This window comes from Podarcis bocagei (genome assembly GCF_964188305.1).
Source record: "Podarcis bocagei genome assembly, chromosome: 9".
Taxonomy (NCBI): Eukaryota; Metazoa; Chordata; class Lepidosauria; order Squamata; family Lacertidae; genus Podarcis; species Podarcis bocagei.
This window is the reverse complement of record NC_138134.1, coordinates 77,902,749-77,917,028: the sequence shown is the minus strand read 5'-3', so window position 1 is coordinate 77,917,028 and position 14,280 is coordinate 77,902,749. Positions and strand designations below refer to the sequence as shown.

General features: G+C 44.2%; 1 protein-coding gene across 1 annotated transcript in view; it reads right to left on the bottom strand.

Annotated features, from left to right (window-relative positions):
• Nucleotides 1-14,280, bottom strand: part of LOC308594312 (CD209 antigen-like protein A) — a 156,834-nt gene that overhangs the window by 104,764 nt on the left and 37,790 nt on the right. The window contains exon 2 of the mRNA XM_081207366.1: nt 2,141-2,233. Coding sequence (XP_081063492.1) covers nt 2,141-2,225 — 85 coding nt within the window. The 5' untranslated portion in view covers nt 2,226-2,233. The remainder of the gene's footprint in view (nt 1-2,140; nt 2,234-14,280) is intronic.

Genomic DNA, 14,280 nt, shown 5'->3' with positions numbered 1-14,280 from the left:
AAAAACACCATGGTGGCTCCCACCACTAGAAGCGATACCCTTAAAAAAATTGAATATGAGAAATGACTGGGGAACGTATAAAGAGCAGTTAATGGAAGTAGAATTCCAATCGAAACTGAAGATGTTTGGGGACATAAGAGAATTACTAACTGACTGATTTCAACACCATCAACTAAATTATATATTCAAGATGGACAAAAAGAATGGCTTTTCTAATGGAACCTCTAAATTTGAAAAAGAGCTGTTGGAGAACAAAACAAATTTACTCTCAAGAACGTATAAATTAATACTAGAATGGTATACAAAAGATGATCAGGTTAAATCAGCAATGATACACTGGGTGAAAGATTTTGGGTATAATATACAACTTGCAGCATGGGAACTTAGGGAATTGGAATTTAAAATTCACAGCATGTTGCACGCTGAAAGGAAATTATACAAAAATGATATATCGTTGGTATTTAACTCCCAGTCAATTAGCAAAAATGTATAAATCAGGGTCAAATATATGTTGGAAATGTAAGGAAAAAGAAGGCACCTTTTATCAAATGTGGTGGACATGTAAGGTAGTAAAAGAATTTTGGGAAATTATATTTAATGAATTGGGGGGGAGTTTAATTCCCCCCCTAAAAAACCCCCAAAGCCTTTCTTTTAGGAACTCTAGGTGCCAAAATCCCAAAGGAGCAGAAAAGACTATGTACATGACCACGGCTGCACGGATGTTATTGGCCCAGAGATGGAAATAAGATGACGTCCCTGCCAGAGAAGAATGGCAGATAAATTTGGTGGATTATGCCGAAATGGCAAAAAAGAACAAAAGAATCAGATGACACCAAACTGGGAGGGGTGGCTAACACCCCAGAGGACAGGATCACACTTCAAAACGACCTTGACAGATTAGAAAACGGGGCCAAAACAAACAAGATGAATTTTAACAGGGAGAAATGGAAAGTATTGCACTTGGGCAAAAAAAATGAGAGGCACAAATACAAGATGGGTGACACCTGGCTTGAGAGCAGTACATGTGAAAAGGATCTAGGAGTCTTGGTTGACCACAAACTTGACATGAGCCAACAGTGTGACGCGGCAGCTAAAAAAGCCAATGCAATTCTGGGCCTCATCAATAGGAGTATAGCATCTAGATCAAGGGAAGTAATAGTGCCACTGTATTCTGCTCTGGTCAGACCTCACCTGGAGTACTGTGTCCAGTTCTGGGCACCACAATTCAAGAAGGACACTGACAAACTGGAACGTGTCCAGAGGAGGGCAACCAAAATGGTCAAAGGCCTGGAAACGATGCCTTATGAGGAACGGCTAAGGGAGCTGGGCATGTTCAGCCTGGAGAAGAGGAGGTTAAGGGGTGATATGATAGCCATGTTCAAATATATAAAAGGATGTCACATAGAGGAGGGAGAAAGGTTGTTTTCTGCTGCTCCAGAGAAGCGGACACGGAGCAATGGATCCAAACTACAAGAAAGAAGATTCCACCTAAACATTAGGAAGAACTTCCTGACAGTAAGAGCTGTTCGACAGTGGAATTTGCTGCCAAGGAGTGTGGTGGAGTCTCCTACTTTGGAGGTCTTTAAGCAGAGGCTTGACAACCATATGTCAGGAGTGCTCTGATGGTGTTTCCTGCTTGGCAGGGGGTTGGACTCGATGGCCCTTGTGGTCTCTTCCAACTCTATGATTCTATGATTCTATGATTCTATGAATCAGAAATCAGGAAAATTTTAAGGAATGGGGAAAGTTTATACTCTATCTTTAAAACCATTGTAAACACCTAAAATTCTTAGTGTGGTTGGAATACCACTTGTAGTTTAATGGGGAATTTTGGACATAATAGAAATGTAAAAGATTTGGATTATTATAAAAGATGCAGGAGGAAATGACTAACAATCGGACCCATAAAGGGGAGGAGGGAAGTCCAGGCGATTCTTTGGAATCTTGTTTTTATATTGTATGTTGATATGTGATTGTAAAATTTTACTTTGAAAAACCAAATAAATAAATTTACAAAAGAAACAGAAAAAAGACTTTGAGACCACAAGCTGGAAAAGAAGCAGATGGAAGCTGTGCATTTCTTGTGCATTCCTCTACTTTATGAGAAACCTCATCCCATATGACTGTGCAGTATACAGACCATCAGTTATAGTTGCTGATGGTGCTGCCACCGATAGTGTTGTAGGCTCTGCGGGCGCTGGCTCTGCGGGCGCTGGCTCCTCCATCCTCTCAGCTAGAATAAGACAACAACAAATGGAGAACAAGATTATTGTAAAGTGGCATCAGTATTAGACCATCCTTTCCCGTAAAGACGTTGTTGAGTCCAATATAACTGAAAGGTCTTTCTTTCTCTTTTGCTGGATCAATCTCAGTTTAAACCAAAAGAGATGTTCCACATGGATTCCAAGGCATTTTTAAAGAAATTTGGTAATATAGCACATTCTCATTTTGCATCCTATTCCTCTCTAAACTCCTGGACATCTAGTTTACAGGACTCCAGTAATATGTTCACCATTTAATAAATAATGTGGGACCTATGAGGTCTTCAGATGTTCCTGGGTGCCAAATTCCTCCATCACAGGCCTCATGGTCAATGGCTGGGGGTCACAGGAATTGCAGACCAATAACATCTGGAGGGCCATTTGTTCCCCACCCTTGATGCAAGGTATATACATTTAATTATATCTCTAGCTACTGATCATCATTAAAGAAGAGGCGGAGGAGGAGGAGTTTGGACTTGATATCCCGCTTTATCACTACCCTAAGGAGTCTCAAAGTGGCTAACAATCTCCTTTCCCTTCCTCCCCCACAACAAACATGCTCATGTGTGATGAGTGAGGCTGAGAGACTTCAGAGAAGTGTGACTAGCCAAGGTCACCCAGCAGCTGCAAGTGGAGGAGTGGGGACGTGAACCCGGTTCACCAGATTACGAGTCCACCGCTCTTAACCATTACACCACTGCTGGCTCTGCCTAGTACTCAATCTTTAATTCAATTAAAGATTGAGTACTAGATCTGGTCTTTGTTGGACGCATATAAATCCAATTGAATCTAGCAAGACTTTGGACAACATGAGTTGGACCTGGAAAAGAAGTAGAGGGGAAGCTGTTACCCAGGCTCTCCAAGTGTGCCATTTTGTTTTCTTTTTGCAAAGACTCAGCTTGACATCTGACGCTGTGGCTTAAAGAAAGAAGAGGACTGTTGTCTAAGCCCATTTCAAAGCCATCTGATCAAGGTTTCCCAAAGACTTATATTTTCTGGATCATGATCTAGATCTGGATTTACAAACTGGGCCCATGAATCAGAGCAGCACACCTGTATTGCCAGGGAATAAAACAGAATGTGGTCTCCTGGTTTGCAATGTAGCTGGAGCTTTAATATAAGGGACATGGCTGTCGGAGAAGAAGTGAAAGGAACTTCATGGCTTGGCCAGCTATCAAACACTTGACTGCATGGGGGAAGGAAGGAGGAAGCAGTTGACTGGGAACAAGGAAAGTAACCTTACATTGACTGAACCACAGAGATAAAGAATGCAAATGAAGGCTCACACCCACATGTGTCGACTTCCAGGTCAGATCAAAGGATGGGAATGGAATTACATCTGTTGCCAGCTTGGCATGAGACCTTCACTATGGATTATATAAGGGCTAGCAGCTGAATGGGACAGGGAGATCTTCATACATTGTTCTATGCGCTATTCCAGAATGTGAAGAGAACGACCACCTGCCAGTCTGAAGTATCCCAGATAAGCCTTCCAGATCCCGGTCGGCTGGAGAGACATGAAGAACTAAACCTATTCTATCTGTATTGTTGTTGTTGTTGCCTAAGATATTTTGCTTATTGGTTATATTGCTAGCTTTGTAGTTTAGTCCTGTTGCTGTTGGCTTTATAGTAGACTCCATTCTAGGTTGCTGATCAATTTCTTTGCTAATGTTTACCAATTAATAAGAGTTTGTCTCTACCTAAGAGTCTGTCAATTCTCTGTCCAGTGGAATCCAAAGAACCTGTTGCTTGCCTGGTGGTTGCTATTGGCCAAACAGCCAGCAGGGGATGCTGGCAGGACAGCACCTGTGGACATCCATATAATGTTCCACCACTCAGTCTCATTGGATGATCCTGAGTTCTAGTATTTAAAAGAGAAAAGCCATCTGTAGTTTATAAATACTCCCTATCATTTCCCCTCTTGGTAACCTTTCAGTCCTGGAATGAGACCCTGCAAATATCATAGCTTGTAAGGAAAGTGTTCCACCCATCAGACCTCTTTCTGTTTGGATACCTTGGTGTTGTCATGAAACAACCTTTTCTCTAATTTCTTCTTAAGGATGTTTCATCCTCCCACTGGCTAAGAACCATCTCCCTTGTGATGTCAGGCATTCCAGAACTCCTCCCATTTAGGCTATACCATTTCCGATTGGCTGCTCATCATATCCAATCAGCATTCCACATAAAGCATTATTCCAGGGAAATGTTGGTTTCAGCTTTATTATACTAATTAATTTTTCAAAAGTTATTAGTTTTATTTTTTATTTAGGCCAGGTACATACTTTACCTTCAAAGCATATCCCCCAGAAGAATCCTTACTCCTCATAAACTCTACTAGTAATATTGGAAAACTTCCTATCTCAACACTTGTACCAGGAAATATGGCAAAGTGCATTAGTGTAAATCTTTATTTGCAAAGTTAAAGCACAAAGAAAAGGAACAGAAGCAATTGAATTTGGTCTACATTTATTGAATGTATCATCTTCAAAACATACATGCCACCAGTGCTATTTTTCCACACTGAAAAGGTACTGGAACCTACCATGAGCACCTCCCTTGCTCTCTCACAATGGTGTCCACCTGAGAGGTGTCAGAACTGAGTTCAAGTGAGTTCCAGATGCAAAAAAGCCCGGCATGCAGCCGACCTTCAACCAATGGCAACTCATAGAGAACTGTACTTGGAAAGAAAGATAGATCTGCACAAACTCTGAATTGGACTCTGATAAGCTTCATATTCACACGCTATTTCACACGCTAGCAAGGTTATGCTTAAAATTCTACAAGGAAGGCTCAAGCAGTATGTGGACCGAGAACTCCCAGAAGTGCAAGCTGGATTTAGAAGAGGCAGAGGAACCAGAGACCAAATTGCAAACATGCGCTGGATTATGGAGAAAGCTAGAGAGTTCCAGAAAGACATCTACTTCTGCTTCATTGACTATGCAAAAGCCTTTGACTGTGTTGACCACAGCAAACTATGGCAAGTTCTTAAAGAAATGGGAGTGCCTGATCACCTCATCTGTCTCCTGAGAAATCTCTATGTGGGACAAGAAGCTACAGTTAGAACTGGATATGGAACAACTGATTGGTTCCAAATTGGGAAAGGAGTACGGCAAGGCTGTATATTGTCTCCCTGCTTATTTAACTTATATGCAGAATTCATCATGCGAAAGGCTGGGCTGGATGAATCCCAAGCCGGAATTAAGATTGCCGGAAGAAATATCAACAACCTCAGATATGCAGATGACACAACCTTGATAGCAGAAAGTGAAGAGGAATTAAAGAACCTTTTAATGAGGGTGAAAGAGGAGAGCGCAAAATATGGTCTGAAGCTCAACATCAAAAAAACGAAGATCATGGCCACTGGGCCCATCACCTCCTGGCAAATAGAAGGGGAAGAAATGGAGACAGTGAGAGATTTAACCTTCTTGGGCTCCATGATCAGTGCAGATGGTGACAGCAGTCACGAAATTAAAAGACGCCTGCTCCTTGGGAGAAAGGCGATGGCAAACCTAGACAACATCTTAAAAAGCAGAGACATCACCTTGCCAACAAAGGTCCGTATAGTAAAAGCCATGATTTTCCCAGTAGTGATGTATGGAAGTGAGAGCTGGACCATAAAGAAGGCTGATCGCCGAAGAATTGATGCTTTTGAATTATGGTGCTGGAGGAGACTCTTGAGAGTCCCATGGACTGCAAGAAGATCAAACCTCTCCATTCTGAAGGAAATCAGCCCTGAGCGCTCCCTGGAAGGACAGATCGTGAAGCTGAGGCTCCAATACTTTGGCCACCTCATGAGAAGAGAAGACTCCCTGGAAAAGACCCTGATGTTGGGAAAGATGGAGGGCACAAGGAGAAGGGGACGACAGAGAATGAGATGGTTGGATGGTGTTCTTGAAGCTACCAGCATGAGTTTGATCAAACTGCGGGAGGCAGTGGAGGACAGAAGTGCCTGGCGTGCTCTGGTCCATGGGGTCACGAAGAGTCGGACACGACTAAACGACTAAACAACAAGCTTCATATGCTAGAAACCCCTCATAACTATGTACCCTTGTTTCTCTTTTTGTTTATTATGTTTTTTTATGTTTATATGTCACTACCAATAAAAATATTGTTCAAAAATGTTTTCTGTCATTTAAATCCTGTCCTTCTGTATAAAGATGCAAGAATCATATAATACTGGTCATAAAGGTTCTCCAGTGGCTCCCAGTACATTTCCGAGCACAATTCAAAGTGTTGGTGCTGACCTTTAATGCCCTAAATGGCCTCAGCCCTGTATACCTGAAGGAGCATCTCTACCCCCATAGTCCAGCCCAGACACTGAGGTCCATCTCCGAGGGTCTTCTGGCAGCTCCCTCACTGTAAGGTTGCAGTGAACCAGGCAGAGGGCCTCCGTGGTGGTAGCACCTTCCCTATGGAACACCCTTCCATCAGATGTCAAGGAGATTATGAACTACATAACTGTATCGGGAAGTTTTTAACACTTGACCTTTATTATGTTTTTATATTTTGCTGGAAGCTGTTCAGGGTGGCTGGGGAAACCTCGGCAGGTGGGTGGGGTACAATAGTAACAGTGGCATAGTAATAATAATAATAATAATAATAATAATAATAATAATAATAATATAAACCATTAAACACTTAACTAAAAGTAAATGTGTTTGTTCTATCAATTTATTTTAGACCTAAGTTTATACATTCAGTGTTCAAACATATTACTTTATGTAACCTCTTCACTGAGAAAATTGAGTGGCTGCTATAACCAGGGCCATGTTTAGCATATGCGCCGCCGGGTGCGCAAAGATCCGCCCAGCACCACCAAATTTAGTTTAGCTCCCAAATTAAACATTATTAACCAGCCGTTGCCCGGCTCGATCTACTTCTGGGGTGGTCACAAGATGAGAGAAAGTGACGGGAGAACACAAAGGGCGAGCGTTCACACACAGGGAGGAGATTGTGAGGGGGTCCTCTCTCACCTGCCACACCCCACAGGTTCTCCCCATGGGACGGCCTTGGCTGCTGCTCCTGCAGGGGCAGCTGGTGGCGCCCCTCTGTGCCACAGGCAGCCACCCCCTCAGCCATGAAAACGACTCACCCACCGGAGCGCCACTTGCAATCATTCATGCCCCCATTGCCACCTATCGTCTGCCCGATCAGCATAACCAGCCGCCTGTCACTCACAACTGAAGCAGCGGCAGCCAATACACAGCGGACAATCGCTGCTGACAGTACCCTGCTCGCTGTAACACCTGTCCCAATGAGGCACAACCCATGTATAAGACGACCCCCTCCCCATTTAGACTTAATTTTGGGGTAAAAAAAGGTTGGATGTGAGGGCGATCTGGCTGCAACATCTGTCACCCCATTTATCGCCAGGGTTGATTCGGCTGATCTGGCTGGCTAGGCGGGTGTCGTCTTCCTCCCTCATCACTCCATGTGCGCCCCTCCCGAAGCTGTGCACTCAATGGAAGAGGACGACCATCCCAGATACAAGGAGTGTACCGTTCTAGGGACGCAGGTGGCGCTGTGGGTTAAACCACAGAGCCTAGGACTTGCCGATCAGAAGGTCGGCAGTTCGAATCCCTGTGATGGGAGCACGTCAAAGTGCAAGTAAATAAATATGAACTGCTCCAGTGAGAAGGTAAACGGCGTTTCCGTGCACTGCTCTGGTTTGCCAGAAGCGGCTTAGTCATGCTGGCCACATGACCCGGAAGCTGTACGCCGGCTCCCTCGGCCAATAAAGCGAGATGAGCACCGCAACCCCAGAGTTGGTCACGACTGGACCTAATGGTCAGGGGTCCCTTTACCTTAGGGACGCAGGTGGCGCTGTGGGTTAAACCACAGAGCCTAGGACTTGCCGATCACAAGGTCGGCGGTTTGAATCCCCGCGATGGGGTGAGCTCCCATTGCTCAGTCTCTGTTCCTCGAAAGCACATCAAAGTGCAAGTAGATAAATAGGTACTGCTCTGGCGGGAAGGTAAACGGCGTTTCCGTGTGATGCTCTGGTTCACCAGAAGTGGCTTAGTCATGCTGGCCACATGACCCGGAAGCTGTTTGCGGGCAAACACCAGCTCCCTCGGCCCATAGAGCGAGTTGAGCCCCGCAACACCAGAGTCGGTCACGACTGGACCTAATGGTCAGGGGTCCCTTTACCCTTTACCATAAAAAGGTTGTCTAAATAATACATGGAAAAATATGGTATTTATTATTCCATAACAGATAGATAGTTAAAACTAAGGTGGTTTCAGTGGCGGGTGCCTGGCGCCCCCCAGAATTCTGCGCCCGGGTGCACTGCACACCTTTCACACCCAAGTAAAGATGGCCCTGGCTATAACAGGGTCTTGATTTTGGACATTAAAGTAGTTAAAGAAAGGGTTCTATATTCCTTAGAAGGTGTCTCTTTGTGTTATGCCTTTAATTGCCCTCCTGTGTTTCATGTGACACTCATTTGCTCTATCCGAGAGAGAGAGAGAGAGAGAGAGAGAGATGGGTGTTGTGAAGGAGCACTTGTGGGGAGAGAAAGCTCAAGTGGGGTGGCTAGTGAGTCGGCCAAGGAGGCAGGATGCTAAGCGCAGTGGGACTGCTCCACCTGCCATCCTCCTGGCCAGCCCTGCCCTGCCCAGCCTGCCAGTGGGGGCGTCAGCATGGTTGGCGCTTTCTTCGAAAGCACAGTGGCTGCTGCTGCTTTCCTCCTCCTTTCCCCGGTGTACTGGATGCCTCCTCTTCCTGGAGCCTCTTTGTGTGTACTTGGGCACACTGCTGCACCAATGGTGTAGCTAGGGCTTTTGCACAGCAGTAGGCTCCACTGGGGGTGAATCAAATATCCCTTCCCCAAACAAACACTGCAAGTTAATGTGCGGTGGGCGAGACTCCCCTGAAACAGCCTTCACTATTCTGCCTTCGCTATTGGGCACTGGTTGAAGCATCCAGTGTAGAAAAAGAGCTCCCTTAACTTCTTCGCTTGCAGCTGCTGAGAAATGTAGGAGGGTGGAAACATGAAACAAAAGATTGCAACCTGCTGTGCTTCAGCCCTCGCTCGGTTCCCATGTCAGGTCCAAGGGAGCCAGTAGAGAGAGAGATGGTTCTGGTAGGGTTGTGGGATGAACTAAGCAGTCTCCTGGAAATTTCCTTGCTCCTTCAGATGCTGATTTAGTGCTGTGTGCCCACTCAATTTGTTTCTCCATCTCCTCTTCCTTGATTTCCAGAAATTTCTCCAATTCTTTAATCAGCAGTTGTTAAAAACCTTTCATCTCTTTATTCTGGAATCGATCAACATCTCAAATAAATTTCCTTGTGCTGCATCTCTAGGGGAGCGACCGGTTCATCCAGTATTTTGTACATTTACCCCTGTGTGTCAGTGTTTGTTGAGCGTCATTCTTTTTCTGTGAGCTCTGGGCTTATTGGGGACAGCTGGTCATGACTACAAAAGGAGGGAAAGTTGCAGTTTGAACTTTGCCTGCAGGGAAAAACACCCACAAGCTTTGTTGTTTTGTAATAAAACCTTCATTTGATTTGGTTTTACACCAGTCTCATGGTGTCGTAGTTTCTGTCATCTGCCACCAGAAGAAAAAACCCCTCTAACAGTGTTGTATTATTTATACTTCAATTTATCTCTCAATTTCCAAGCGCTTGTTGCTAGTTTCCCACCATTTGATGCCGCCGTTGTATTATTTATAGCTCACTCACTGGATCATCCCCTTGTTGTGGTGAGTGGGCTTGCAATTCCTATGACCCTTGTGAGTGAAGCTGTCAGGAGTCTCATACTCCCAGCAGGGTCACCAAGGCGGTAAGGTCAAAGGAGAGGAGCTAGACAAAGAATGATCCAAGAAGTTCTCAATGGCAGGACAGGCGGAAGATAACAAGTGGTATGTTACAATGGCTGTGAAGGGTAGGTTTGAACAATTTGGGGCAATTAAAATGTTAAAAGTTAAATAAACCTTGTGGATGGAGGAGTGTTAATGTATATAAAATTGTACATATGGTTGATTTGAATATGTTATTATTGATTATATAAACCCAATGTATCAGCCACCTGGGGGGTTTCACTGTGTTTTGGTTGTTGGTAAAAAATAAAAAAAAACATTAAAAAATACAATGGCTGTGATGGCAGATGAAGGCTGGAGGAGATAAGAGTCTACTGTTGGAAAAACACTTGTGAAGGCCACCACCTTCCCAAGACACCGGGGCATTTCTCTGGTGGTCACTCTCTGGCTGTAAATCTTCCTCAGTCCAGAGAGACCGGTGATAAGCGACCCCTCCCTCCTGAGAGGAGCACACTCCTCTTCTGGCATCTCATAGCAGAAGAAAGAGCCAATCGTAGTTCTAAACCTACTTTATTTCCAGTCTTATATACAGAGAATCCATCAGCATGTCTGTGCTCTCTCAGCATCAGTACAGAACAGCATAACATACAGAAGTGAAACTAACTTCTCAACAATACTCCAATAGAATCATAGAATCATAGAGCTGGAATAGACCACAAGGGCCATCGAGTCCAACCCCCCTGCCAAGCAGGAAACACTATCAGAGCACTTCTGACATATGGTTGTCAAGCCTCTGCTTAAAGACCTCCAAAGAAGGAGACTACACCACACTCCTTGGCAGCAAATTCCACTGTCAAACAGCTCTTACTGTCAGGAAGTTCTTCCTAATGTTTAGGTGGAATCTTCTTTCTTGTAGTTTGGATACATTGCTCCGTGTCCGCTTCTCTGGAGCAGCAGAAAACAACCTTTCTCCCTCCTCTATATGACATCCTTTTATATATTTGAACATGGCTATCATATCACCCCTTAACCTCCTCTTCTCCAGGCTAAACATGCCCAGCTCCCTTAGCCATTCCTCATAAGGCATCGTTTCCAGGCCTTTGACCATTTTGGTTGCCCTCCTCTGGACACGTTCCAGTTTGTCAGTGTCCTTCTTGAACTGTGGTGCCCAGAACTGGACACAGTACTCCAGGTGAGGTCTGACCAGAGCAGAATACAGTGGCACTATTACTTAGTACTGAGACTTCCTGTCTCATACTCTCAGACACTCACATGACATAAACAACCATAGTGCTACTACTGAGCAGCTTGGGTCGATAAAAATCCTAACATCACTCCCCCATTTTTAGGCAACCCTGGCTGCGAAAGCTAGTGCATCAAGAGACATAAACAAACAGTTGTTATACAAATAGTATACCCCTGCTGTACTGGTTCCACATTTGGAACTACCTGCAACTGGATTGACCAGTTCAAACCTCTGGTTACCTGTCTTCCATGGGACTAGAGCTTTTGATCTACCTTGTGCATCTGAAACCTGGTTTGAGCTGCTAGCTACAGCTATGCATGCCACAGCTGTGTTAGCAAACTCCCGGGTGTACCTCTTGGGTGGCAGTCCCTTTGTGACTCTCTCAGATCTACATATCAGGTGCAGATCCTCCTTGCTGGCTGGTTCTTCCTTAGGACTTTTGGGAGAACCACGACCAACAGTAAACAGTGGCTGTGGCAATTCCAGTTCAGCCTCAGATGATGGCCTGGACATTGCTTGTGTACCTCTCTCAATGACTGTCATCTGTACTAAAACTCTTGGTGGTGCTTTCAGTGTCACTCTCAATGTCAGAATCTACATCTGTGTTGGCATTGATGGGGAAACTGTGGTGAACCTCTCTCTCCTGTCGTGCACTGCATTCTACATTCCTAGTAAAATCACTGTGTCAGAATCAGGCACTGAAACTCTGTATTGACCTTTCTCATAACCCATGAAAATGCCCCGTGCACTTTTTGCACCTTGTGGTGTTTCTATCCACATGTGAGACCCGAAAACCTGTAAGTGCTTGACAGAAGGTTTTCTCTGGAACAGTTTCTCAAAAGGAGAACTTTCCATACCAGCTGAAACCTTTCTTATGCACGTGTAAGAAATAGAATTCAGCAACTCAGCCCAAAACTTCTGGGGCAAACATGCACTTAGCAGTTGTGCTTTCAGGCCTTGTTGCAACTCTGTGTTCACCTTGACACATACACTCTTGCTCCATGCAGCTTCTGAGACTGCAACCTTGTGCTCAATCTCCTGTTCACCTAGGAAATCATGAAATTCCTTTGAAACAAAAACCTGCTTTTCATCAGTAAAAAGACTTTCAGCATTAGCATCATGAACAAATTTCACCTTATCACAAAATTCTCTGAACTTTGTTAAGGTTTGTTGCGATTTCTGCAACATGTACACCCAGACATATTGAGAAAAACAATCATCCATTATCAGGTAGTACTTAGCTTTGCCTCTAGAAAGTGGTACAGGTCCAATCACATCAGCATACACTCGCTGGGAAACTCTGGTGACTTTCTTGGGCTTCTTGCTTTTGGGACCTGTAACACAAGACACAGCAACACCATGACAACAATCAGTACTATCAAAGGCAAGCAAATAAAGCCCATCTCCTTGTAGGCATAAAGAAGTGGTGTCCCATCTCTGGAGATTACACATCTCTTCTTGTTGCAGGATATCTCAAAACCCTGCTCAGTCAGCTGTGACACACTCAACAGGTTGTACTTTAAACCTGGAATAAAATAAACATTGCTAATGGTGATTTGGGGACTCTAAAGAAACACAGTTCCAAACCCAGTGGCTTCCAACTCATGACCGTCCACTTGCTTGATGGTGTAATGCCGATCCTCAAAAGTGGTAAAGACTTTCAGCAGCACAGTCCCTCCCCTAACCTGGCCAATCCCCTGGCAATGCCTCTCCAGGTGGGATTGGGTGATTGGCAAAGGTAGGCGGAGACCTCCTGGTATCCAGCCTGGGGAGGATGAAACCAGCCCAAACTACCAGGGGCTGCACTGGGATCTGGGGGGCTGCACACGACCACACAAAAGGCGCCCCCTTTTGATGTAGGAGCGGTCATTCTTGGGATCTTCAACTGTAATCACAAGGTTATCAGCATATGTTTTCAGTTTATATGTTGTTTTTCCTACCGTGATTCCTCTAATGTTTTTGTCCGGGCATTTTGGGATATTACAGGGGTTTCAATGGCAGAAGTGATGTCCAGGGGGGAAAGCAGTGTTTTGCCCTGTATTTTTATGGTTCCCCACCCCCACACACAAAAAGCTCGACAACCTGGGTTACCTCACACAAAAAAACACACCTCCCTATTCTCTATTATCTGTGAACTGAATTGAATACTGCTAAAAGGACAAGAAGTTAAACAACTTGGGTTATCTCAAAGCTTTGACATATTTCTACTTGAAATATGGCAACCTTACATTAAATATACCGCATACAAATCACCACTCAAATGAGAAAAAACACGCAGAAACAAAGTAGAAAGAGAACCTAGAAAGAAAAAGAGAGAATTAAACCAGGCTCCCTCTGGCCTGTTTTTAAAAGACACCATGACCTTGGAAGAAAGATTACAGGACCAGTTCATTCTTCTTAAACCAGCTTAACCCAAAACAACACCTGCTCTTAGCAGAATGGAAACCTACTTGTCAGCTAAAATGTTCAAGGTTGCACCTGCTAGAGAAGGCACCAATTTCTAGCTTGTGTCGCACAGAGAAAATACCAGAACCTTCTACTTGAATGAATAGGTAAGAAATTATCTCTGCACTTAGATTAATGCTTTCTGTACCTCAAAAATGCAAGCTATCACACTGTGATATTTGAGAGATCTTTGAGTGAAGCGTGTTATAGAAATTTAATAATAAGACGGTAATGATACATTGGGCAAAAGACTTTGGATATAATATACAGCTTAAAGAATGGGAAAGGTTGTGGAATGAAAGGATAAAATTTACAGCCTGAAATGCTTTGAAAGAGAATATGATGAAAATGATGCATAGATGGTATATTACACCAGTGAAATGAGCTAAAATTCTTAGGTGATTTATTGCTCAGATAGATAAGTCTGGCGTCTAGCCCGCTTCCATCACTGTGCCAGGCCTCGCATTCCAAAGCTCTGAGCAAAAGCAGAGTCTAGCAGTGGTCAGAAAAATCAGCCTCTGCCTCCTGTGTGTCAGTGTGCATAAACAGAGTCTCACACAGAGTTACT